Here is a 23,254-nt window from a genome sequence, read left to right on the forward strand (position 1 = left end):
GCACGCGCAGCTTCGCTTCCGGGAGCCGCTCCTCGCTACCCACTATGCTCTGCGACATCGACCTGTCGCAAAGGCCGCGTTTGCGGGGCGAATGAGCGACTCGCTTTCCGTGCGGTGCTGCGAGTGAGGCCCCCGTCCTCCTCCTCCTGCCTCAGGGCCAGAACCCCTGACAGTATTCAGCTGCGCTTAAGTCTGGCCGGTGTCATCTGTCTCCGCAATGCCCCCGAAGAAACAGGCTCAGGCCGGGGCAGCAAAAGGCGGAGCAAAAAAAGAAGGAGAAGATTATCGAAGTGAGTACGCACCCCTCCCCCACTCACGCCGCGAGCCCTCTGGAAAGCCACTTCCCCGCTCCGGGCTTCCCTGGGAGCCGGCTCTCTTCCTCGGGCCACGTGTTCCTCCCTTAAGGTTTGTGTGGCCCACTGTCCCTTCTCCAGCCCCTGATGACGCTAGCTGTCTCTCATTACTATAGTGACGTTGCTGGCGCCCCCGCACCTGGGCTTTGCCTCTCCGCCCACACGCCCGTGTTCACCCACCCATGCACCCGGGTGCTAAATGACCCCTCGGGACTGCCACAGGGTTTTATCCTTCGCTAGTCCTCTCAGAATTGAGGTGGTTTTCCTGGGTTATGTGTGAAGAAATTCGCTGAACGGTCTTGGGCCAGCGTCTTTCTGGAAGACCGACTCATGACGAGTCTTTGTATTCCTTATTTCTTTACCCGTCACCCAGGGGCGGTACTGTGCTTTCGAACCAACAAATTACTACTTGGTGGCTTTTTCGATCCACCTCTGAACTGTTTGAAGTCCCATAAGGAGTGGAAGGACTTTCCATCACAACCCAGGGTCTTGAACGCAGCGCTTGATACTTGTATTCTGAATTGGATTAAATAGAATAACACCTTAAAAGAGATTAAGTTTCAGTGTCACTAATTGTGTGACACTGTTTGAGATATATGTATGTATGTGTATATATACGTATATATGTATACATAAATGTGTGTGTGTGTGTATGTATATATTCGTTTAACACATTGAGCCTGTAGCCCTTTAGTGGCCAAGGAACCCTATTGACGTTCTTACATGTTCTGCACTTGTTTTCCAACAACTGAATTGTGAGTTCTTAAAAGATGAACCATGTTTGACATTACATAAACATACCATACAGACCCCAACGAGGTATTTCTTCCCTCGATTTCTGCTAGTAACCCTCCTCATAATTAAATAGGACCTCTTGTACTTTGAATATAATTAGAAAAAGCCATGACCATTTTACCGCATAAGGTGTAAAGTCCGCTCATTGAATTTAAGAAAATGCTTAAGAATTTTGGTATCCTTGGCCAAGTTCCAACTTTGAAGCAGAACTGGTGTTCTTATTGCTAATTTGTGCAGTTTAAAACTGTCGTGAAGTACTATAGCCAGACCCTTACAAACAAAACATTACCTTCATATCTGTGTTTTCTATTCCCTTGTTTGAACAACCTGGATTCGTGGCACTTAGGTAAATTTCAGAGGTTTCTGATCGGATGGCATTCACTTTTATGAAAACCAAGTACCTTTTAGGGATGTTGTTTTCCTTGAGATTGGACCATGGTACAAAAGTAAGACTTCCATTGAAATTAAATGTTACGTAACAATTTAAACAATTTAAATTATACTTTATGCATTGTAGGGCTTTATATCTAATTGTTTTATTTTAATTAGTAGAACTAGTATTTTATTTTAAGGAATTACGTGTGAAAGTTGTTTATAGTATCCCTCAACTTTTAAAATGATGCTTTTGTTATGATTCTAGTCATCTTGTGACAGTTATTTTTTAGGTAAAGAGAAAGCAATTTTAGTTTCAATAATGAAGATATCGCCAAAGAGAAATGCAAAATAAGACAACTGCACTTTTTAACTAAAAATACACTAACAAAGTGTTGAAATTAAGCCTGATTCTGTGTTTTCCACATTTAATATAATGTTTTTTAATTTATTTTTTGTTGAGGTATAACTTATGTAAAATAAAATGTACAGGTTCTAGATGTGTAGTTCTATGTGTTTGAGGAATTTATTCACCCAGGTAACTGCCACCCTAATTAAGACTTGAAACATTTCCATCACCCCACTAAATTTGTTTTGTGCCTCTATTTAATTCTTTCCACTCGTGCAGCCACTAAATTTTTTGACAGGATAGATTAGTTTTTACCACTCTAGGAATTCATATAAATTACACAGTAGGTAGCCTTTGTGTCCTTCTTTTTGCTTTCACACCACGCAGCGTTTCTGAGCTCTATCCATGTTGTGTATACTTCTAGTATGTTCCTTATTGCTGGAAAGTATTCTTTTGTATGAGAATCATTACAATATGTCACCTTTTGTGTTTAGTGTCTCTCTCTACTTGGAAGAGCCAAAAGATATTATAATTGACGCTTGAAGAACAAACTTAGGATTCCAAATTGGGTTAGAGGCAGTGTTGGTTAAAATCTTGGCAGCCAGAATGAATTATTTTGTGGCTAATGGAGTCATCTGTAGGGACCTCAACCTTGGGGCATACGCTGAGTTGGCATGAGAGTGTCCAATCATCTGTATACATTAGAGCTACAGGATAGGCATCATTAGGAGATCCAGGTGCTGTGCCTGTGTTTCTCTGGGAAGGACTGGTCTTGACTACACCCTCAGGTAATTGCAATTGTTGAGCTTCTTGCTTTTGCTGAATATGCTTGCATTTTGCTTTCTTGTGTTTTGTACTATCATTCTTTAACCTAACCTGCAGTACCGTTGGACATATGTCTTTGAGGCCATTTCTTTCTGCAGACTGAGATTTGGGTATGGGTTCTTAGTGAACAAGATGTTCAGATCTTCTGCTTGTTTCTCAGTGATCATAGTTTGTTTCCTTTGAAATGTCTCTGCTTGCCTTTAAGAAGGTCCTCCTAGCCTGACATCTTGTAATCTAGATGTTCTTTTATGTTCCGGTCCAGGGACCTGATGAGCTTTTTCAAAAAATATTGCAATAAAGTTTGTCAGACTCATGTGCAACATTGATATTTGCTACTACTGGAGAAGTACAACAATATTTTGAATTGTAGTGTTAAGTTAGAGCATTTGTGAAATTAGATTTATAGAGACTATTCTGTTAATCCAGCCTGGTTAGGAAATGATGTAGTCTGCTTCATTATACAGGCAACTTTTTTTTTAAACTTCCCTAAAAGCCTAGCACGTCTCAGTGACTTTTCCAAGAAGGTAATTGATCTCTGTGGCTGTTATAATTTTGGAGGGGGAAATACTACTTTTTTATAGTCTATTTTGACATATAAAGACTGATACTTATTTCAGAATCTGGTTAACTTTGGGAGGTTTTATAGCTGTATGACCTGAAATTCTAAATTGCTCAAAATTAAGTTAACTAAAACATGTATTTTTAAACAGCATTTTTCAATAGACTTGCAAATAATGGTTGCCCTACCTACCTCTTTCCTCTTCTGTACCTGTTCTGCTGCCACCTCTGTGGACCCTCACTGTGGAAAAATCAGCATGCAGGTTTTGGGAACACTGAGGAAGTAAAAAAACAGATAGCACTAGCTTTGGAGTCAGAGACCTGGGTTTGAGTCCCATGTTTCAAATTACTAGCTCTATATTTTTAGACAAGTTACAAAATCTAACTGGACTGCAATTCTCATCTGCAAAATGCAGCTAGTTCCCGTGAGTTAAATGAGATAATGTATGTAAAGTGCCTGCCATATGGTGTATATATTCAGTAAATGGCAGCTATTATTATTGCCTATTTTGATAGTGTATTCTAAATAAAAACTGGGGGAAATAATCAGACCGATCTGCACTGTTTATACAGTGCTTAGTTCCTGCCCATTTTTAAATATTGCCTCCATTTTTTTATTTGCCACTTCAAATGCCCCAAAACTTTATGAATTCATTTGTATTATTAATACTTTCTGAAATGAATATGTCAAACAGGATTATGGTTCTGTTAGAAATTAGCACATTAGTCCGAAATGGCATATGCCATTTGCTTTCTTACAACTAAAATTTAGTGACAAATGGAGTCAGCATTGAGCAATAGAAAGTTTGAATATGGAAAGAGGGAAATAATCTTGGGCTTAGGGCAAGCAAATAAAAGATACCCAGCTAAGAACTTGTATTAGCAAGGAAATAGTAATAGGGTCCTATAGAGACAGGATCCAAGTATTGTGAAGGATGGAGCAAGAGAAATTGGTTGCCAGTGTAGAACAGCTGCCAACAGCCAAAATCAAATGTTGATTACTTGAAGGTGGATTAACCTGTTGCGTAATATATATTGCATGGATGGACAACAAAAATACATTAGTGCATGTGGGAGAAAACTAATGAGGTAAAACAGTGACAGCCTCTGCCTACCCGAATGTCCCAAGAGGTGGACTCCCATTATCTTGGAACACTATTCAGCGTAGACCTGCCCTTCCACTGCTTCCCTTTTCCAAACATCTTACTTAGGGAGTGGACGCTGGCCCGTAAAAGGAATGGGATTACCTACGGATGGGATGGGAGGTTTTTTTGTTTTTTTTTTTTTTAATTATACTTTAAGTTCTAGGGTACATGTGGATAAGAGAAGCCTGGAATTCACTGAGTGTTAAGGCTCTTGGAGCCTCAGGAAGTTGTCCTTTTCTTACTACCCACTTTCTAGACTCCTCTGTATTCATTTCCCAAGTTGTCTTCTGAAACACACATAAACACAAAGTTCCTTTACTATCACATTAACTTTTGAGACCTTATTAATCCAATGAGGACCATTATTCCCCTAGTTTTATTTTAACTGTGGTTTGGGTTGACTGTAACCTTCTTTTTTTCTACCTTATAATTCAGATTAATCTTTAGGTAAGGCTCTGTCCTAAACTCAGGAGGAAGCCTTTTGAACTTCTCCAAATTGCAAATCACTCTGTTTTCAAGAGGTGCTATTGGTATCTCACATCTGCAGTGTGATATTTAGAAAGCTTATTGAGCACCAGCCACCTCAATAACTTAACAAGGTGTCTCTGGGAAGTAGTTTATTCAAAACTGTAGAAAGAACAAGGAATTTGCTTGGAGTCAAATATACCTAGGTTCAAATATCATCTGTGACTTAATAGTTAACATTTACTGGGCCAGACAAGGGTCTCAGTGTTTTGGGGAGAAGGAGAGAAGAGAAACAAGCCAACTACAAGTGATAAATATACTGGCTCCTTTGATTCTCTCAGTGGGATACGTATTGTTACCCTTTTTACAGTTTTTAAAACATGCATAGAGATTAAATAACTTGCTCAAGTTTACTAACCTGGCAAGTAACTATGCCAGGGATTCTAACACAGGAAGTCTGCCTTTAGAGTCCTTGCTGTCCACCACTGTCTCTCTGAGGTAAATCTTTTAACTTGCACAACAACCCTAAGTGAGACTCACGTTACAAATAAGAAACTGTGGCAAAGAGGGTAATTTACCCAGCTCTGTTTGGGATTAAAATTTGGGCAGTCTGTCTCCAAAGTTTATACTTCTAAATCTTTGCACTATACAGCCAGCCCCTTATTAATGACTTAACTTCAAATGAATTTATCATTTCTGAGTTTCTGTGTATCATAGAATTGTTGAGAGGGTTCAATAAAGTATATATTCAGGGGTTATGTTTATGTTTAGTGAATGCTAGATGAATAAGTAGTCCACTTTCTCTGTGGAAAAATGTTAGTTTCTGAGCTCTAACTTAGAGGTGAACACAACTCACTTACTGTCTCTTTAAACTGGTCATTTTTGTGCCAGAGCAGTATAATGAAACCTGAATTCTTTTTTTCTTCTGGGATCTGGAATTTATACACCTTTACCAGTAACTGCCATTGTGAGTACTTTCTTTTCTTACTGGCCAGGTCCCCTTAGGGGACTTTTTTTCTTTCCTAAGTCTATCTGGCAGTATCTACTTTGCTATTTGGCCTTATTTATTCATTGTTTCTTCTCTGTATTTACAGATGGAGCATGGGTTGAACCCGTTTATTTTCTCTAGCAGAGCACCTGTAGATGCTGTTTAATCCTGATCGTATTTTTTTCTAGAGCCTCCTCTGCCTCCCGTGAGAGCTCACTTTTTGTAAAGGAAAAGTACGTCATTTTATACTTAGTTGCTGCACTGTGTTCATCTGTATATATCACATTATCTTGACCATCTTTCTTCAAATTGAATTGAGTGTTAAACTTTCTTTATAGAAACAAGGGAAGCCATCCATACAAGTCTCAGTGCAGAGACATCCAACTTGTTTGTGTGCTTCCTACCTTTTTTCATACACATAGGCTGTAAAAAATTCATGTAGAATTTTGTATAATACCATGTTGGGATGTTAAATCATGAAACAAGCATTTAAGTAGAGGAAAGCAAAGTTTTGGTATATGGAGATAGATGTCATTAATAAAGAGATATTTCCCAATGAGAGATAACCATTTAGAAGCAAAACCCTCTGTACTTTTTTGTTTTAAGACTTGAAAGGTCTTTTACTGATTTTGAGGTTGCTGTAAACATTATGTCATGTTGGATGTTTTTGAATACTAATTGTTTCAATACTATTGTTTTCTATTTCTAGCTTGTCCACATGGTGATATTTTGTTTCTATAATACTTTCTACTCATTATTACTTTTCCTTTCCCTTAGAAATAATAGCAAAATAAAGGCTATAAAATGGCCACTTAATTTGTTTCATACTAAATGCACTCAGAAGGTCTCAGATTACTTTGAGAAGACCTTTTTGCCTCTTCCTCTCTTAAACCACCCATAAACAAGAGAATGAGAAAGAAGTACAAATTCTATTTTGAAATTAGAAGACATCTCTAATCTTGAACCTTAACATATGAAGATTGGCAGTGGATGGATGAGTTGGTAACTGACTTAGAGCAGAGCGGTTATGTCTGAGTGCCTGTCTAGGAGTGTGCCAGTAAAAATCAAGTGCATTTCCTCTGCAAAATTATGAAAAAAAACTAAAAAATGGGAAGCACTAGGTAATACAGAAGGCAAGAGACTGAAAACTAGAAGTTAAAAGTGTTAGGAGTAATTAATAATCCTTACCTACTACAACTCAGCCAAGTGACTACCTCTGCAAGAAACAGGAGGTGTCTTCTTGGAGGTAGGGGGTGGCCGGGAACAGGCCTCTCTGCTTTCAGAACACTAAGCGCAGAGGATGTGGGATGTGAGCCTGAAAATGGAAGCTAGTAAATCTGTATGGTAAACTGAGACCCCTTCTACCTACTCTCTTCTCCTGTTTACAGTTAACTTACTACCCTCCCAGCTAGAGGATCTTTCTCCAGAGATTCAGAAAAGACCCAGAAAAAAATATTTCAGATATTAGCATTTGGTTATTTCTTGTCACGCATTCACCTTAAGGAGAAGCTCACTAGTCAATCCTGCTTTATGGGTTTCTTAGGGCTGCTGTAACATGACTATAAACCGGGTCACTTAAAACAACAGAAATTTATTCTCTCAGAGATCTGGAGGCTAAAAGTCAGAAATTAGTATCAGCAGGGCCATGCTCCCTCCTCTGAAGACTCTAGGGAATAATTCTTCCTTGCCTTTTCCTAGTTTCTGGTGGCATCTGGCAATCCTTGGCCTTCTTTGGGTTATATAGCAGTGTTACTCCAGTCTGTCTGCCTCTGTCTTCACATTTCCTTCTCTGTGTGTCTGTGTGGTCCTTCTTAAGGCACCAGTTACTGGATCTAGGTCCTACCTTAATCTAGTATGATATCATCTTAACTCATCACATCTGTGAAGACCTACATCCAAATAAAATCAAATTTAAGGTCAAGTGGACTTGAATTTTGGGGGGCATTCCAAAATTCAGCCCACTACAGACCACTGCCCCCTTCCACACACACTTACTCATACTTGTGCAATGGCTTCTAAATGTTTTTGTACTGCATACTTATTTTTTTATATAATTTTCTCCCCCCTACCCCGTACTGCATACTAACTAAATATGAGTAGATAGCCAGGGATCACCATTAGTGCTTAGCACATAATGAGCATTCCATAAGTGATAACTGCTGTTATATTGAATGTTACCAAGTTACTGTATTAATATTCCAGATTTAAAGAAAATGTTGCTTTTAGTTTAATACTTTCAATATTTCCATTTTAGCAATAACTAGGAATGTATACATTTCAGTAGTTTGATTCAATTTATTAATTTATTTTTGAGAGGATAACATATATTAACTAAAAAACCAGTCCAGAACTGAGTGTATCTTCCTCTTATGTAGTAGTCCCAAACATGTGTTCAGTATTGTGTAGCCTCTCAAGATACTCTGAGTAAAAATGGATTCTGCTGCAAAGGAAGATTTGGAGGTGCTGCATATTATATTCCCTCTGATAAGGGCTGTAAGATACCTTGTGCTTCAGAATTAAGAATCCTTTTAATCAAGCGTTTTCCTAAATGTATTTAACTATAGGACTTCTTATCCCGGTAACTTTGCACATCCCATAGAACTGATAATCCAAAACAGGCTTTAGAAAAAGCTTCATAGAATAACAGGTTTAATGATGATAATGGTGAGTACGTATTGAATTGTAAAGAATCTGGGTGATGATTAAAGGTCATATATTGCCTTGACTTGATGTTGCGTGTTTTCCATGTTTTTATATTAGTTAAGAATAATTATCAATAAATAAAAGAATAATTTTTAGGTATCATTAGAGGAAATATATGGTAACATAAATTGCTAAGATATTTCTGTGCTTTTTCTCATGTAGGACAAAACTTTTGGTTTGAAGAATAAGAAAGGAGCAAAGCAACAGAAGTTTATCAAGGCTGTCACACATCAAGTTAAATTTGGTCAACAAAATCCACGTCAGGTAAGTAATTTAAATTTCCGTATCTTTTTATGAATGTAATATTAATACAGCCTCTGTTTCAGATAAAATGTCTAGTATTATTATATAATTGTATTTCAAAACAGAATCCTACTCGAAACGTTTTTGCATCTTGGCCTTCCTTACCAGCAGTACCTCTTGGATGTTGTCTAAGCCATTGTGATATAGCTCTCATTTATTCTAATAATGACTGCATGCCATTCTACAGTACAGGTGTGTTATATTCATCCATTTCACTATTCATAAGTGATCACTTTGTTTCCAGCTTTCTGACGCTAAGACCACCTCTAGAAGAAATACAGGAGTTCTTACATGTGTTTGTGCTTTTATTTCTGTGGCATAAATTGTCTGGTAACAGACTCCAGATCAAGGGAAATGGATTTCTAATTTTAATATTATAAATTTGCCAGATCACTTTCCATAGAGGCTGTAGTACTTCACATTTTCATTTGTAGTACATGAGCAATAGATACTAACGTTCTTTTTAATGTATTCCAATCTGATAAGTATAAAGTGGTATCTTATTGTTAGATTGTTTCTCTCGCTACTAGAGAGTGTCTTTTGTATACATATTAGCTGTTTGAGTTTGCACTTCTATGACTTGCCTATTGAAATTATTTGCTTTATTGGTTGTCTTTTTCTTGTCAATTTATGAGATACCTTTTGTCTACACTGCAGATATTTGATGATATTTCAATTATGTTTTGCCATGCACCAATTTTTAACTTACATGTGTATATAGAGTTTAATATTGCCAGTTACATTGCTAGCTTTTTAAAAATATGGTTAAAAGGTCTCCCCTGTCACTGGATTCTGTGTTTTTCCTAGATCATTTCTAATTATTTTATTTTTATAGTCTATATTTCATCATATAAATTTATTTTATATATCTTAAAGTTCTCACTCTGTTGTCCAGGCAGGAATACAATGGTGTGATCTTGGCTCACTGTGGCCTCCGCCTCCTGGGTTCAAGCCATCCGCCCACCTCATCCTCCTAAGTAGCTGGGACTACAGGCGCATGACACCACACCTAGCTAATTTTTGTGTTTTTTGTAGAGGAAGGATTTCACCATGTCACCCAGGCTGGCCTCACAATCTGCCTGCCTTGGCCTCCCAAAGTGCTGGGATTACAGACATGAACCACCACGCCCAGACTAAGTTTGTTTTCTTTTAGATGAATAGCTGCTTACACCAGCATTATTTATCCCACTGAAATACCACTATTGACCTAGTCATAGTCATACGTTGTTTAGTGATGTGAATACAATCTGAGAAATGTGTCGTTAGGTGATTTAGTCATTGTGCAAATAATATAGCCTGTACTTACACAAACCTAGATATTACAGCCTACTACACACCTAGGCTGTATGATATAGCCTGTTGCTCCAAGGCTTCTAACTTATAAAACATGTTACCGTACTGAATACTGTAGGCAGTTGTAACACATTAGTAATGATTCATGTATCTGAACATAGAAAGATAGAGTAAAAATATGGTATTAATAACCTTACGGGATTACTGTCATGTGTGGTCCATCATTGACCTAAACGTCATGCTGTGCTTGACGGTACATTAAAGTCTCAAGGCAAGTCTTTTCCCCAAAATGGTATACCTTTTCTATTTTTCCTGGTTGTTCTTAGGCATTTGTTCTTTCCTATGAATTTTAAAATGAGTTTATCCATTGGCAACTCGTTTGAAAAAAATATAGCCCCTTTTCTTCAGGTTCTTTAGACTTCTCACTTGTAAAGATTTCATAGACATGGATCTGTATTTTTTAAAGTACATTTTTTCCACCATTTCTATATCCTTTTCATTAACTTCTGGAAACACATTTTTGTAATGTAGGAGAGAAGAAAGAATTTCTCATGTGTTTACAGATTTTTTAAAAATATGCTAATATGTATTTGTGAGATAAATAAATTTCTCTTGCTCATGCTGTCTACAAATCAGTGACCCAACACTTTCCTTTCACATCCGTTTTCCCAGCTTGATTCTAGAATCTAAAACTATTGTTCTTCCAAACTGCTAACTTAATAGCCTGGTTTAAAAAAAATTAATATCTAGACCATGGCTGGGTGCAATGGCTCCCGCCTGTAATCCCAGCACTTTGGGAGACCACGGCAGGCAGATCAGCTGAGACCTTGCAGCCAGATAGACTTGGGTGTGAATCTTCCTATCTTTTTTGTTACATGATCCTTAAATAGCAACCCTGGTCTTTGTATGTATTGTGGAAGTGCAGTTATTCCTTGTTGGATTCTTCTGGTGGTTAAATAAGAAAATAATGTAAATTTTCTGGTGAATATAGATATCAATATGTAAGAAGAACTCACTTTCTTCACTTAGCCCCTTTTTCAATCCTGTTTCCTCTTCCCCAACTTTTTCTTCTAGTGGGAAGTGTTTTGAGTGGTAATACTAGAATTCATAAACCTGGGAAAGTTATTAAATTTGTGTGCTGGTAGTTAGCTTTGATAGTATATTTAATATTATAGTTTTGATACTTGCGTGGATAACTGGACTTTTATCTGTGAACGCGGGGTACCTACCCATCATATATAACATCGGAAATGAGCAGTAGTGCTGCTCTTAGAGCTGGACAGGAGGTATCCTGGTCTAGGCCCTGTGATATATGTGTCTTCTCCAGACCGCTGTCTCCCCTCAGGTAAGGAGTCACTGAAGCCAAGGGGATGTACCTACCCAGATTTTGCAACACCTCTTCCTACAACAATCTGACCCTGGTTTATCTGCCTGCAAAGGCCTCTCCCCCATGCCCATCTCTGTCTAGGTACATTGTGCTACCAATATGTCTGAGGTAGCCAAAACAACAGCGTATGCTAAGGGTTTGAACAGAGCCTGCATCCATATCCTTTCCTTCCTTCCTGCACCTTTACCTCTCCCTACACCCAAAGTGGAATGAAACGGAGTGGGAAGAGGAGGAAAAAGAGCCCGGGACTGACTCTTGTGTTACTGCTGTGCTTCAGCGTGGAACTCCATGGAGTCTGAGCATTTTAAATTTGAACCTGTCCTTCCAGGTCATAAAGGATATTTGTGAAGTAGGATTATAGACCACATTTTATTCATCATGAACGTGATTTCTAATTTTAAACATTTAGATAAATGGCTTGTAGGCCTCCATTGTATTCTTGCTGTGGCCCCACAAATGTTTGAGATGGGCCTGATGAGCAAAGAATACTTCTATTAAAAATAAAGCGACTTAAATTTTTTCTTTCAAAACATTTTTTCTGTTTAAACACATCCACCATATAGGGTCACATTCAGCATTTGGGATGCCTTTGACCTAATTATAGCGTTTGGCCATTCCTTTCTTAAAATTTCCTCTTTCTTGAACATATTTTGTCCTGGTTTTCTATCTGCTGCTTTGATGTTTCTAGGTCTTTTTGGGGGGCTTTTTAGGTTCTTATGTCCCATTTCATGTTGATTTTCTTCAAGGAAGTGTCCTTTGCTCTTGCCACATTTTTATGCTGTCCTTGAGTAATATACCCAAAGTTTTAATTGTTATCTGTAAGCCGCTATTTCTAAAGTCTTTATCTCAAAGCAGACCCTCTGATTTCAGTGGAATCAATATGCATGTCTATCTGCCTTCAAAAGATCTCCACTCAGATGCTCTGTAAGCATCTTGCATTCTGTATGTCTGAAACTAAGCTCATCTTCACCTCTTACCCTGAAACCTGTTCCTCCTGTATTCCCTGTCTTGTTTAACAGCACTAACCATATACATGATAATCCTAGATTCCTCCCCCTTTATACTTCATGTTCAGTCACAGTCCTATCAGCTCTGTCTCCTTTTCTCCATCCTCACCAGTAATGCTCATTTTAAGCTCTTGTGTTTTCTTGTGTGCAGCAGTTGCAACAGGCCTTTATTCTTGGATTCCCAATCTATCCTCCACAAAACTTGCTCTCTTGATATTTTATAAAATGTGACCTGATCTTGTTACTGGCTTACTTTAAGCAATTGAGTGGAACTCTGTTCAATCTACTGATACAATCTAAGCATCTCATTGATGTTTTTCATACTTTGCCCCTCTAGTCCCTGTAACTTTGCATTGGCTGGCTCTTTCTGTATTTCTTTCCTTGCCCATCAAGAATAATTCATTTATAAGGTTATTGGCTCAATTTAATTTTTTCAGGTATATGGGCATTCTTTGTTCCCAGAGCACCATATATTATGTTACAGTTGTTGACATGTCTGTCATCCTGCTAGATTCTGAGCTTCTTTAAATAAGCATCTTTGTCTTTTCATTGTATTCTCTGTCATCTAACATAGGACCTGACATATAAATGTTTGGATGAATCCTCTAATCATATTAGGTATGTAAATCGTGTGCCTGGAACTATATTATATGTCATGTTTTGTTTTGAGTTGTTTTGTTTAATATCCTACATTGACCTAACCCAGTGTTTTTCCATGAGGGCACTATATAGGTTTTTGGGGTAGTATAATTCATTATCATGTGGGACTGTACATTTCAGGAGGTTTGTTTCTCTGATTTTCAAAATGAACCTGTACATTTCTGGGGAGTGGGTTGTTTTCACAGAAGAATATTGCAGGTGAAAAGTATTTGCTAAAAATGCTGGGCATGTAGTAAATGCTTAATAAATGCTTGTTGCTGTAAGCTTTTGCTTTTAACTAGGCATGGTACCATCATTACAATTTTGTTTAATAGTTTAACCACAACATTGAGTAGACACTGTAAGGCCATTATAATACTGATGTTAAAAGGTAAAGACTATAAATATGCAAGTGTCTTGTTATGTTAATGCTAACTGTGCAGTAAAAACAATTTTGTAAATAATCAAATTTACATTTTAAACCTGGCAATATTATAGGTAGCACAGAGTGAAGCTGAAAAGAAATTGAAGAAGGATGACAAGAAGAAAGAATTGCAGGAGCTAAATGAGCTGTTCAAGCCTGTAGTTGCTGCTCAAAAAATAAGTAAAGGTAAACTTTAAATTTCAGAAGTGTGTTTTTTATCAAATGTAGATTATGCTAAAAACTGTTTATTTTGATGTTATTTTCTTTAGATAATAAGACAGTTGTGTCTGCAGTGAAAATATTAGTCCCTTCATCAAAATTACCTATGTCAGTGGGTTGCTTATGGTTCCTCTGTATATGTTCACATCTGTGTCATTGTACAGCTGAACTGCAGCCATGCCCCCCACACTTAAGGCAAAATTAGTAATTTAACAGACTACTAATTGATTTATAACATTCAGTCTTTGGTAGTAGCCAAGGCAAAGCCATAGTTGAATAAACTGTATGTCCCAAGTTTTTGGCACTGTTCTGCCATGTATGTTCATTCCTTTTTTGCCTCTTTTTTTTTTTTTTTTTTTTTTTGAAGTGGAGTCTTGCTCTGTCATCAGGCTGGAGTGCGGTGGCACCATCTCGGTTCACTGCAACCTCCAACTCTCTGGTTCAAGCTATTCTCCTGCCTCAGCCTCCCGAGTAGCTGGGATTACAGGCACACACTAACATGCCCAGCTAGTTTTTGTACTTTTAGTAGAGACGGGGTTTCATCATGTTGGCCAGGATGGTCTCGATTTCCTGACCTCATGATCTATCTGCCTCGGCCTCCCAAAGTGCTGGAATTACAGGTGCAAGCCACCATGCCTGGCCTCCTGTTTTGCCTCTTGCCCTATTGACATCAACTAGACAAAGCCTGTGGAATATCCTATGTTCTTGTTTGGTTTCCCACTCTCTGCCACCTTTTATAGTCAGAATAAAAGAAACAAAAGTAGACATAAAATGCTACAAAAAGAACTTTAAAGAAATGTCTTGCTAATCACCCATAAGTGCCGTTTTCCTTTCACATCAGTGAATGGAAAATAAGTTAACCAAAATTAATCATATTTCAGGTAGAATCTATATTTTACAGTCTGGCAGGTTATAATACAAATACCATATGCCATTTGACATAGGTGCAGATCCCAAGTCTGTGGTATGTGCATTCTTCAAGCAAGGACAGTGTACTAAAGGAGATAAGTGTAAGTTCTCTCATGACTTGACTCTGGAGAGAAAATGTGAAAAGCGAAGTGTTTACATTGATGCAAGAGATGAAGAACTTGAAAAAGGTAATTTTTTTTAAAACATTATCTTAAAAATAAATGTTTAATACTTTTGGTTTGTTACTAAGTTATTTATTAAATTGAAGAACATTTCAATTTTAATAGACTGTGTTTATAAAGAGTAATTAATTGGGTTTATTACGTTTTATAAAATCTGAAAATTACCATAATATACCCTTTAAGTAAATGAAGATACTTTAAAAAACAGTGATTTATTTTGGATTTGTCTGTCACCCTTTCCTTCAGTACTACCTTCTCAATTTGTCCAAAGTACTTAGGAAGCTTTGGTGAATAATATTTTTTTTTTTTTTTGAGACAGAGTCTTGGCTCTGTCACCCAGACTGGAGTGCAGTGGCATGATCTCAGCTCACTGCAGCCTCCATCTCCCAGGTTCAAGCAATTCTTCTGCCTCAGCCTTCCGAGTAGCTGGGTCTACAGGTCCATGCCTCCACACCCAACTAATGTTTATATTTTTAGTAGAGATGGGGTTTCACCATGTTGGCCAGGATGGTCTTGATCTCCTGACCTCATGATCCACCCACCCTGGCCTCTCAAAGTGCTGGGATTATAGGTGTGAGCCACTGTTCTGGCCTTGGTAAATAATCTTAAAACTATTTATTTCTGCCTTTGGTGTTTTAAGAAAACCATGAGGCCAGGAGCAGCAGCTCATGCCTATAATTCCAGCACTTTGGGAGGCCAAGGCAGCAAGAATCACTTGAGCCCAAGAGTTCAAGACCAGCATAGGCAACATAATGAGACCCCATCTCTACAAAAAAATAGAAAAATTAGCCAGGCATTGTGGTGCATACCTGTAGTCCCAGCTACTTGGGAGGCTGAGGCAGGAGGAATTGATCGAGCTCAGTCAATCAAGGCTGATTGAGGGAGGTCAAGGGCTTCAGTAGGCTGTCATCATGCCATCACACTCCTTCCTGAGCAACAGTGAGAACCTGTCTCAACAAAAAGAAAAGAAAAAGAAAAATGTGTTAAGCCATGAGTCTTATAACACATCATTCATGTCTAAGGAGATACGTGTTGTGGGAGTAGTAGATAAAATTACAGTATTTAATCTTCATTTCTTTATTTAGATACTATGGATAATTGGGATGAGAAAAAGCTGGAAGAAGTAGTGAACAAGAAGCACGGTGAGGCGGAAAAGAAAAAACCAAAAACTCAAATAGTATGTCCTTTTCTTGAATTGAGTTGCTGTGATATTTATCATTAGGGAGAATTATGTGGCAAGGTATTTGCTGCTATTTTCTATTAGATTATTCTGTAAGTTACTGGAAATTTTGATTTCATCAAGATAAGGTACATGAAGCTTTATTTTTGGAGTTTACAATTTAGATTTTATAGATTCATGTTCAGAAATAGCTGAACAAGAATAAAACTATGTTACTGAAGTCCTTTAAATGCCTTTTTTATTTTTATTATTATTATTTTTTTTGAGACAGAGTCTCACTCTGTCGCCCAGGCTGGAGTGTAGTGGTGTTGTCTCGGCTCACTGCAAGCTCCGCCTCCCAGGTTCACGCCATTCTCCTGCCTTAGCCTCCCAAGTAGCTGGGACTACAGGCGCCTGCCACCACGGCTGGCTAATTTTTTCTATTTTTTAGTAGAGGCGGGGTTTCACAGTGTTAGCCAGGATGGTCTCGATCTCCTGACCTCGCAATCCACCTGCCTCGGCCTCCCAGAGTGCTGGGATTACAGGTGTGAGCCACCGCGCCCAGCCTTAAATGCCATTTTCTGAGGTGAACTTTCTCAAATATGGATAAACAAAATTACATATCCAGACAAAAATCCCTATTTTTTTTTTTGCATAGAGTGGAAAGAGGCCTGTTAAACTAACCCACTTAATAATTTATTTAGTTTCAATAGGGATAAATTTTTAAATTTTAAGGTTTAAAATATTACTACATATGAATTCCAGAATGAATTTTTGGTAGGTAGTGGCTCTAATTCCAGGAAATGTACCATTAAAAATTGGTTCTTTATATCTCAAACTTTGCATTTATGTCTATATTTATAGTGTAGTTACAGTGAAAAGTCTTGCTGTGCTAGAAAAATTCTAAATACTACATTAATACACATCTGTTATGTTTGTTGTAGGGGGCGGATACTGTTTGTTAATTTTCTCTTACTTGCAAAGCTTATTACTTGAGGCTTAAATACAATTGTATCTTCCATCCATGTTGTGAAGGGTCACTCTCTTTTGTGTTCCTTTCATACCTTGCTCCTGTATACTGCTTATGATTCGTTTTTATTTAGGAAAGATCAAACCAAAGAAATTCATTTATTCTATTTATTTATTTTTTATTTTATTTTTGAGACAGAGTTTTGCTCTTGTTGTCCAAGCTGGAGTGCAATGGCACGATCTTAGCTCACTGCAACCTCTGCTTCCAGGGTTCAAGAGATTCTCCTGCATCAGCCTCCCCAGTAGCTGGGATTACAGGCGTGTGCCACTATGCCCAGCTATTTTTTGTATTTTTAGTAGGAGTTTCACCATGTTAGCCAGGCTGGTCTTGAACTCCTGACCTCAATAGGTGATCTGCCTGCCTCAGCCTGCCAAAGTGCTGGGATTATAGGTGTGAGCCGCCATGCCCAGCCTGATTTTATTTTTTTATAGCCAATTGTATATTCTGATTTGGAGGTGTATATTTATAAAGGGTAACTGAAGTCACTTTTGTATGATTTGGAATTTAGAACAAATGAAAATTTTGTATAGCTTCCCCTTTAAGGGAATTTGTCATTGTTTTAGGTATTTTAAGATAAACATATGTTGCATTTCCTCAGAGAATAGAAGCTAGACAGAGCACCCTTATGTACAGAAATGAATAGAATGTACTTGTGTAATAGAACATACTTGTGTGTATACTTGTTCCATATACTTAGGCATTTACCTTGGAAATGGCCTACACTGAGCCACCGCTTGTGAATAATATTGTCTCTATAGGTGTGCAAGCATTTCCTTGAAGCTATTGAAAACAACAAGTATGGCTGGTTTTGGGTATGCCCTGGAGGGGGTGATATTTGCATGTATCGTCATGCACTTCCTCCTGGATTTGTGTTGAAAAAAGATAAAAAGAAAGAAGAGAAAGAAGATGAAATTTCATTAGAAGATCTAATTGAGAGAGAGGTAACTAATATCCTTTTCCTACCATAAAAACTGAAAGCAGTATTTATTGTGAAATTCTAATACTTACCACTTGGGGGCAATAGCCTTTTATGAAAGGAAAAAATATATATATTGTGATCTATTTCCAAAGTTGCCCTACTTTAATTATTCTTGTATATGTAAAATGTTAACCTAGCGATAAACATGAGCCAATCATGACATTAATTTTAGGATTGTGAAACAATTTTTTAAGTACTAGCTACTGGCTTATCAAATTGTTTCTATAAGGTTGAGTTACTAAAAATGCTTAGTTCTCAGATGGATTGAATTTTTGTAGTTTTAGATTTTTTGCCCTGTTACCTTTTGTTTTTCACTAGTATTTTAGTTATTAGCATATGTATGGAAGAAGACCACACTCTAGTTTTTAAATTACATGTTTTATCAGCTCTGGACTCAAAACACTCACTCTGTTTATAGAAGGGAATAAGTCTGAAGAGGATATTCAGCACTTGTCTTTGGCTTAGTACAAAACACAGTTTTTATTCTATGAAAATTTTGAGGTTATTAGAAACATTAGATTTAGGGTTGCATATTAAAAACTATATCCATTTTGCCTTATTATTCAGTGTCTCACTCAGTATATAACGTACTATAATAGAAAATATAGACTTCAGAGTCAGGTATATTTGAGATGGTTTGTGTACTGGTTCTGACACTTATTAGCTATTCATCTTTGGTAAATTCCCCGTTACCCTTTGTTCACTTATTTGTGGGGATCCGTGCATTAGCATGTATAAAGCATTTAATACCAGGGAGGTGTTCAGCAAATTATTTGTTCTATATATTTATTATTTGATTATTGGCCCTGAGGAGCAGGTGTTTTTTGTTTGTTTAGTTTTATATCAGCTTATTCAAATGTAATATATTCAGGATAGTCATGGGCAAGGAATTAATCACATTAAGAGAAAACTGCTACTAAGCACTATTTGAGGTGAATTCTGTGGAAAAAAAAAATTAACTCTTTATTGTTGCAGCGTTCTGCCCTAGGTCCAAATGTTACCAAAATCACTCTAGAATCTTTTCTTGCCTGGAAGAAAAGGAAAAGACAAGAAAAGATTGATAAACTTGAACAAGATATGGAAAGAAGGAAAGCTGACTTCAAAGCAGGGAAAGCACTAGTGGTATGTCTCAGACTCACCCAAACTGGTTCTTTATTCTTCCATTTTTAATTTTCTGTGTCGTGCAAGATTTTGTCCCTATTTCATCAATGACAAGGAATGTTTAGGTTTTTGACCTGGGTTGATATCTTTGTGTGTCTGAATAGATCAGTGGTCGTGAAGTGTTTGAATTTCGTCCTGAACTGGTCAATGATGATGATGAGGAAGCAGATGATACCCACTACACCCAGGGAACAGGTGGTGATGAGGTAAGAGGAAGCTTTGTGCCTCATCTCCTTACGTTAATTGAAAGAAACAATAAATAATACCGCAACATGGTTAAGAGCCACCAACATCAGAGCCACAGTGCCTGGGTTCAAATCCTTACTCCAGCCATGGGAAATTACTCTAGGCCTCCACCCTCATCTGTAATGCGGACATAATGAATCTACATCATAGGGAGTTTGTGAGAATTAAATGAGTTCATGAATTAGTAGTTCTTTATTCAGCTTAGAATAGTGCCTAGTAGGTGGTTGAGTGCTATATGTATTACCTATAAAAAGTATGTTTTGTCCTCCCTCTAAAAGAAAAAGAGTAATTTTGTTTAATATTTTATGCTTAAAGTTATGGGACAAGTGCACTAATTTAAAACTACAGTGTAGGGAGCATGAGACAATAGCACAGTCATTTGGTTGTTGACAGATTTAGTAATAACAGATAAGTTACTGTTCATTTTTTGTATACTTACAAAATTCTGGCCTCTGGGTTGAAAAAAAATCATACTCTATATATAAAATGTGATGGCAGAGGAAGAAGTTTCATATACCACCTTGCTATTCTTTTTAAAAGAAACTCAGAAAAAATAATTTTGACAATAGATCTTTTGTTTTTGTTTTTTATAGAGACTAGGTCTGGCTTTGTTGCCCAGGCTGGTCTCAAACTCCTAAGCCCAGGTGATCCTCCAGCTCGACCTCCCAAAGTGTTGGGATTACAGTGAGCGTCCACACCTGGCCAGTAATTGGTCTTTTGTTTTCACTTGGATTAGTGATAATTTTGGCTAATTAAGATAAATATCAGGAGTAAAAGAAAACTGTTCTTATTTGTAACAACTTTCTTTTCTATATGTTGTTAAAGGTTGATGATTCAGTGAGTGTAAATGACATAGATTTAAGCCTGTACATCCCAAGAGATGTAGATGAAACAGGTATTACTGTAGCCAGTCTTGAAAGATTCAGCACATATACTTCAGATAAAGATGGTAAGTATGCTAACTTTTGCCTAATTTTAAGAACTAGGAAATTATCTATAGGGGGGTTATACCAGACTTGGCAAACTTAGATGTGTGCAGGTACCAGACTAGTAACATAAATGTGTGGTTTGACCGTATATAAAAAGAGTAATAAATAGTGAAAGGCCAGACATGAGCAGCTGGGTATATATTAAAATCATTAATGGAAACTAGAAGGAGACATAAATGAGCTTGGAGTTAAAGTCAGTGAGTTCACTTTGAGACCTCACGAGTTTGAGATTTTTTGTTTATCAAAAGTGTACTGTCTGGGATATTGTATAGACATGAACACCTTGCAAAACATCAGTGTTTTGGGGTAGGTAAAAGAAGAAATGCTAAGGAAAGACATTGAGAAGGTCGGAGAAAAATTAAGAAACAAGTTTCCAAAGAAGCAAGTAAGATGAAAAAGAATATAAATAAGTTATAGTTGTAATTGGTTATAGGAATAAGGTGCCAGTTTCATTGAGACTGCAGTGATAACATTGAGAAGAAAAATGAATGCAGTCCTCGCTCTCTTAATGTTTAGAGGGAAGACATGGTCATGGAAGGGCTTTTTAGGATATGGAAAACGTAAATGTATCTGTAGGTCAGAGGGAGAGGATCTGGTAAGGAGGAAAAGTTGCTGATAAAAGATTAGTTATAGAAGCAAGACATGAAAGTATAAATAATGAGTTAGGTTTGAGAATGGAGGGAAGGCTATCTAGGATTGTTGGTATAATTTATGTCTAATTGTGCCTTGAGTTAGGTACTTAAACAAAGGGGTAAAAGTTTGGGAGAAAACGGCAGAAGAAATGCCCATTAAGGCAAAAGCTGAGACAGAAAAGGCTGAACCTTACTTTTACAATAAAAGCACACAAACTATAACTTGAAGAAACAGCTTGCCCTCCCAAGATCTGAGAGTGTTAGCAAACCACTGTCTTGCCCGTGTTCAGATTGGCTTGCTCTTTGTAGAAGTAGGGGCTTTGGTGACAGTAGGCACAACTGCAAATAATTCAGAGATTATAAAATTCCCAAGACTTTGTCTTCAGAGATGTTTGAAATAGCTAAAATCTAAATTAGGCTGTTAAAAAATGTCTGTGTAAATGTTGATGGCATTGAACAAGAAAAGGCAGCATTTTTTTTTCTCTGTTATTTATAATCTATAAGGAAAAGTAGCTGTGTATAGCACTGGTTTTTCTTAACAATTTGATTACACAATGAAGATTTTCTGCTGTCACAATCACAGCATTACAACAGCGTGATTTAAATACTATTTGCAAAACCAAAAGCCAAGTAACTGCTTATATTACAAACATTTTTTTGGTTTCCATAACCATTTATTCAAATAAAATATATTATGGAAATTGACTATTTAAAATCTAATTGCTAGGTTATGTCGGGAACACAGAGGTGTAGAAGATTGATCCTGTCCTTAAATGTATAAACCATTAAGCAGTCAAATGTCTACAGTGAAAACAGTATTTTATACTAGGTATAGATAATTGGCACAAATAAGCTCAGAAAAGAATGATCAGTTCTTGCTGGAGTAATTCTAGGGAAATGGCTTTCATGGAGAAAAGGAAAAGAGGAAGTGTATCAGTCTGTGTTGTCTGTTGCTAATGTAGAATGTTGTTTTCTGCTTCTATGCCTTACTGATTCCAGTTTTTATTTTTAGAAAACAAATTAAGTGAAGCTTCTGGAGGTAGGGCTGAAAATGGTGAAAGAAGTGACTTGGAAGAGGACAACGAAAGGGAGGGACCAGAAAATGGAGCCATTGATGCTGTTCCTGTTGATGAAAATCTTTTCACTGGAGAGGATTTGGATGAACTAGAAGAAGAATTAAATACACTTGATTTAGAAGAATGACATCAAACAAGTCGCTGAAAAAATTTAGTCAGCTCAGCATGAGTTGAAATTGACTACATTAATTTCTTTCCACCTAGAATCAACAGGATGTTTATTTCCTATGCTGATTCTGGAGGAGTTAACCTCCTGCGAAAAAGGAATATTGTCCCTACGTCTTCTCTTCTGACTTTGGCTACTTCTCATAGTAAGTTCAGAGTAGTTCATGATAAATTGAAAATATAATGGTCATTGCAGAAAATGATTGATTGTTGTAACTGTCCACCCAAGTAAGAAATGTATCTGCTTTTCCATCTTTGGTTTTCATTTGGGCATGTGCTATTACCAGAAACAACAAACTTACATTTAAAATACCCTTCATTTGACACAGTTTTTAATGAGTGATTTAATTTCCTTTGTATTTGTATATTTAGAAGACTGCCTAAAACATCAGCACTGTACTTCATAAAGAAAACTGCATATGCAGATTCAGTATTGTATATCTTTGGACAATTAGATGGACATTTAAAATGGAACTTCTTATATCTGACAGGATCAGCTACAATGCCCTGTGTTAAATTGTTTAAAAGTTTTCCCTTTTCTTTTTTGCCAATAAAGTTGTAAATAAAGACCATCATACATTAAAATCCAAATATGGGCCTTTTTTTAAGTTTTCTATGAAAATTTAACATTTCTAGCTAATAGTATCACATAAGGCATTGTTTCTTAATATTTACTACAGAAGCATCTAGAGTACTTGACAGTACTACAATGAGTTTAATAACACAAATACTAAGCTTCCAAAAGACTATAGGTGATGTTATATGAAAGAGTAACTTCGGAATTGATACAACATCAACCTAATTAAATATTACCTGCAGTTGAATCAAGTACTGCTTAAGAATTGTTGTTGAGATCCATGGTGTTAAAATAGTACATACTAATGTAAGTATAAACAAATTC

The 23,254-nt window shown here is 37.0% G+C and overlaps 1 protein-coding gene across 1 annotated transcript; it reads left to right on the top strand.

The window, feature by feature from the left end:
- The first annotated feature begins 56 nt into the window (after window positions 1-56).
- ZC3H15 (zinc finger CCCH-type containing 15) lies at window positions 57-22,944 on the top strand. The gene is given in 11 exon segments (XM_017881429.1): window positions 57-243; window positions 245-290; window positions 8,716-8,817; window positions 13,681-13,792; window positions 14,770-14,922; window positions 16,002-16,093; window positions 17,864-18,046; window positions 19,060-19,206; window positions 19,350-19,451; window positions 20,317-20,440; window positions 22,125-22,944. Coding segments are annotated over 11 exon segments (1,278 nt in total). The 5' UTR covers window positions 57-217; the 3' UTR covers window positions 22,316-22,944.
- The last annotated feature ends 310 nt before the right edge of the window (window positions 22,945-23,254 follow it).

The sequence above is a fragment of the Rhinopithecus bieti genome, unplaced genomic scaffold (genome assembly GCF_001698545.2).
Source record: "Rhinopithecus bieti isolate Rb0 unplaced genomic scaffold, ASM169854v2 scaffold_12512, whole genome shotgun sequence".
NCBI classification, from domain to species: domain Eukaryota; kingdom Metazoa; phylum Chordata; class Mammalia; order Primates; family Cercopithecidae; genus Rhinopithecus; species Rhinopithecus bieti.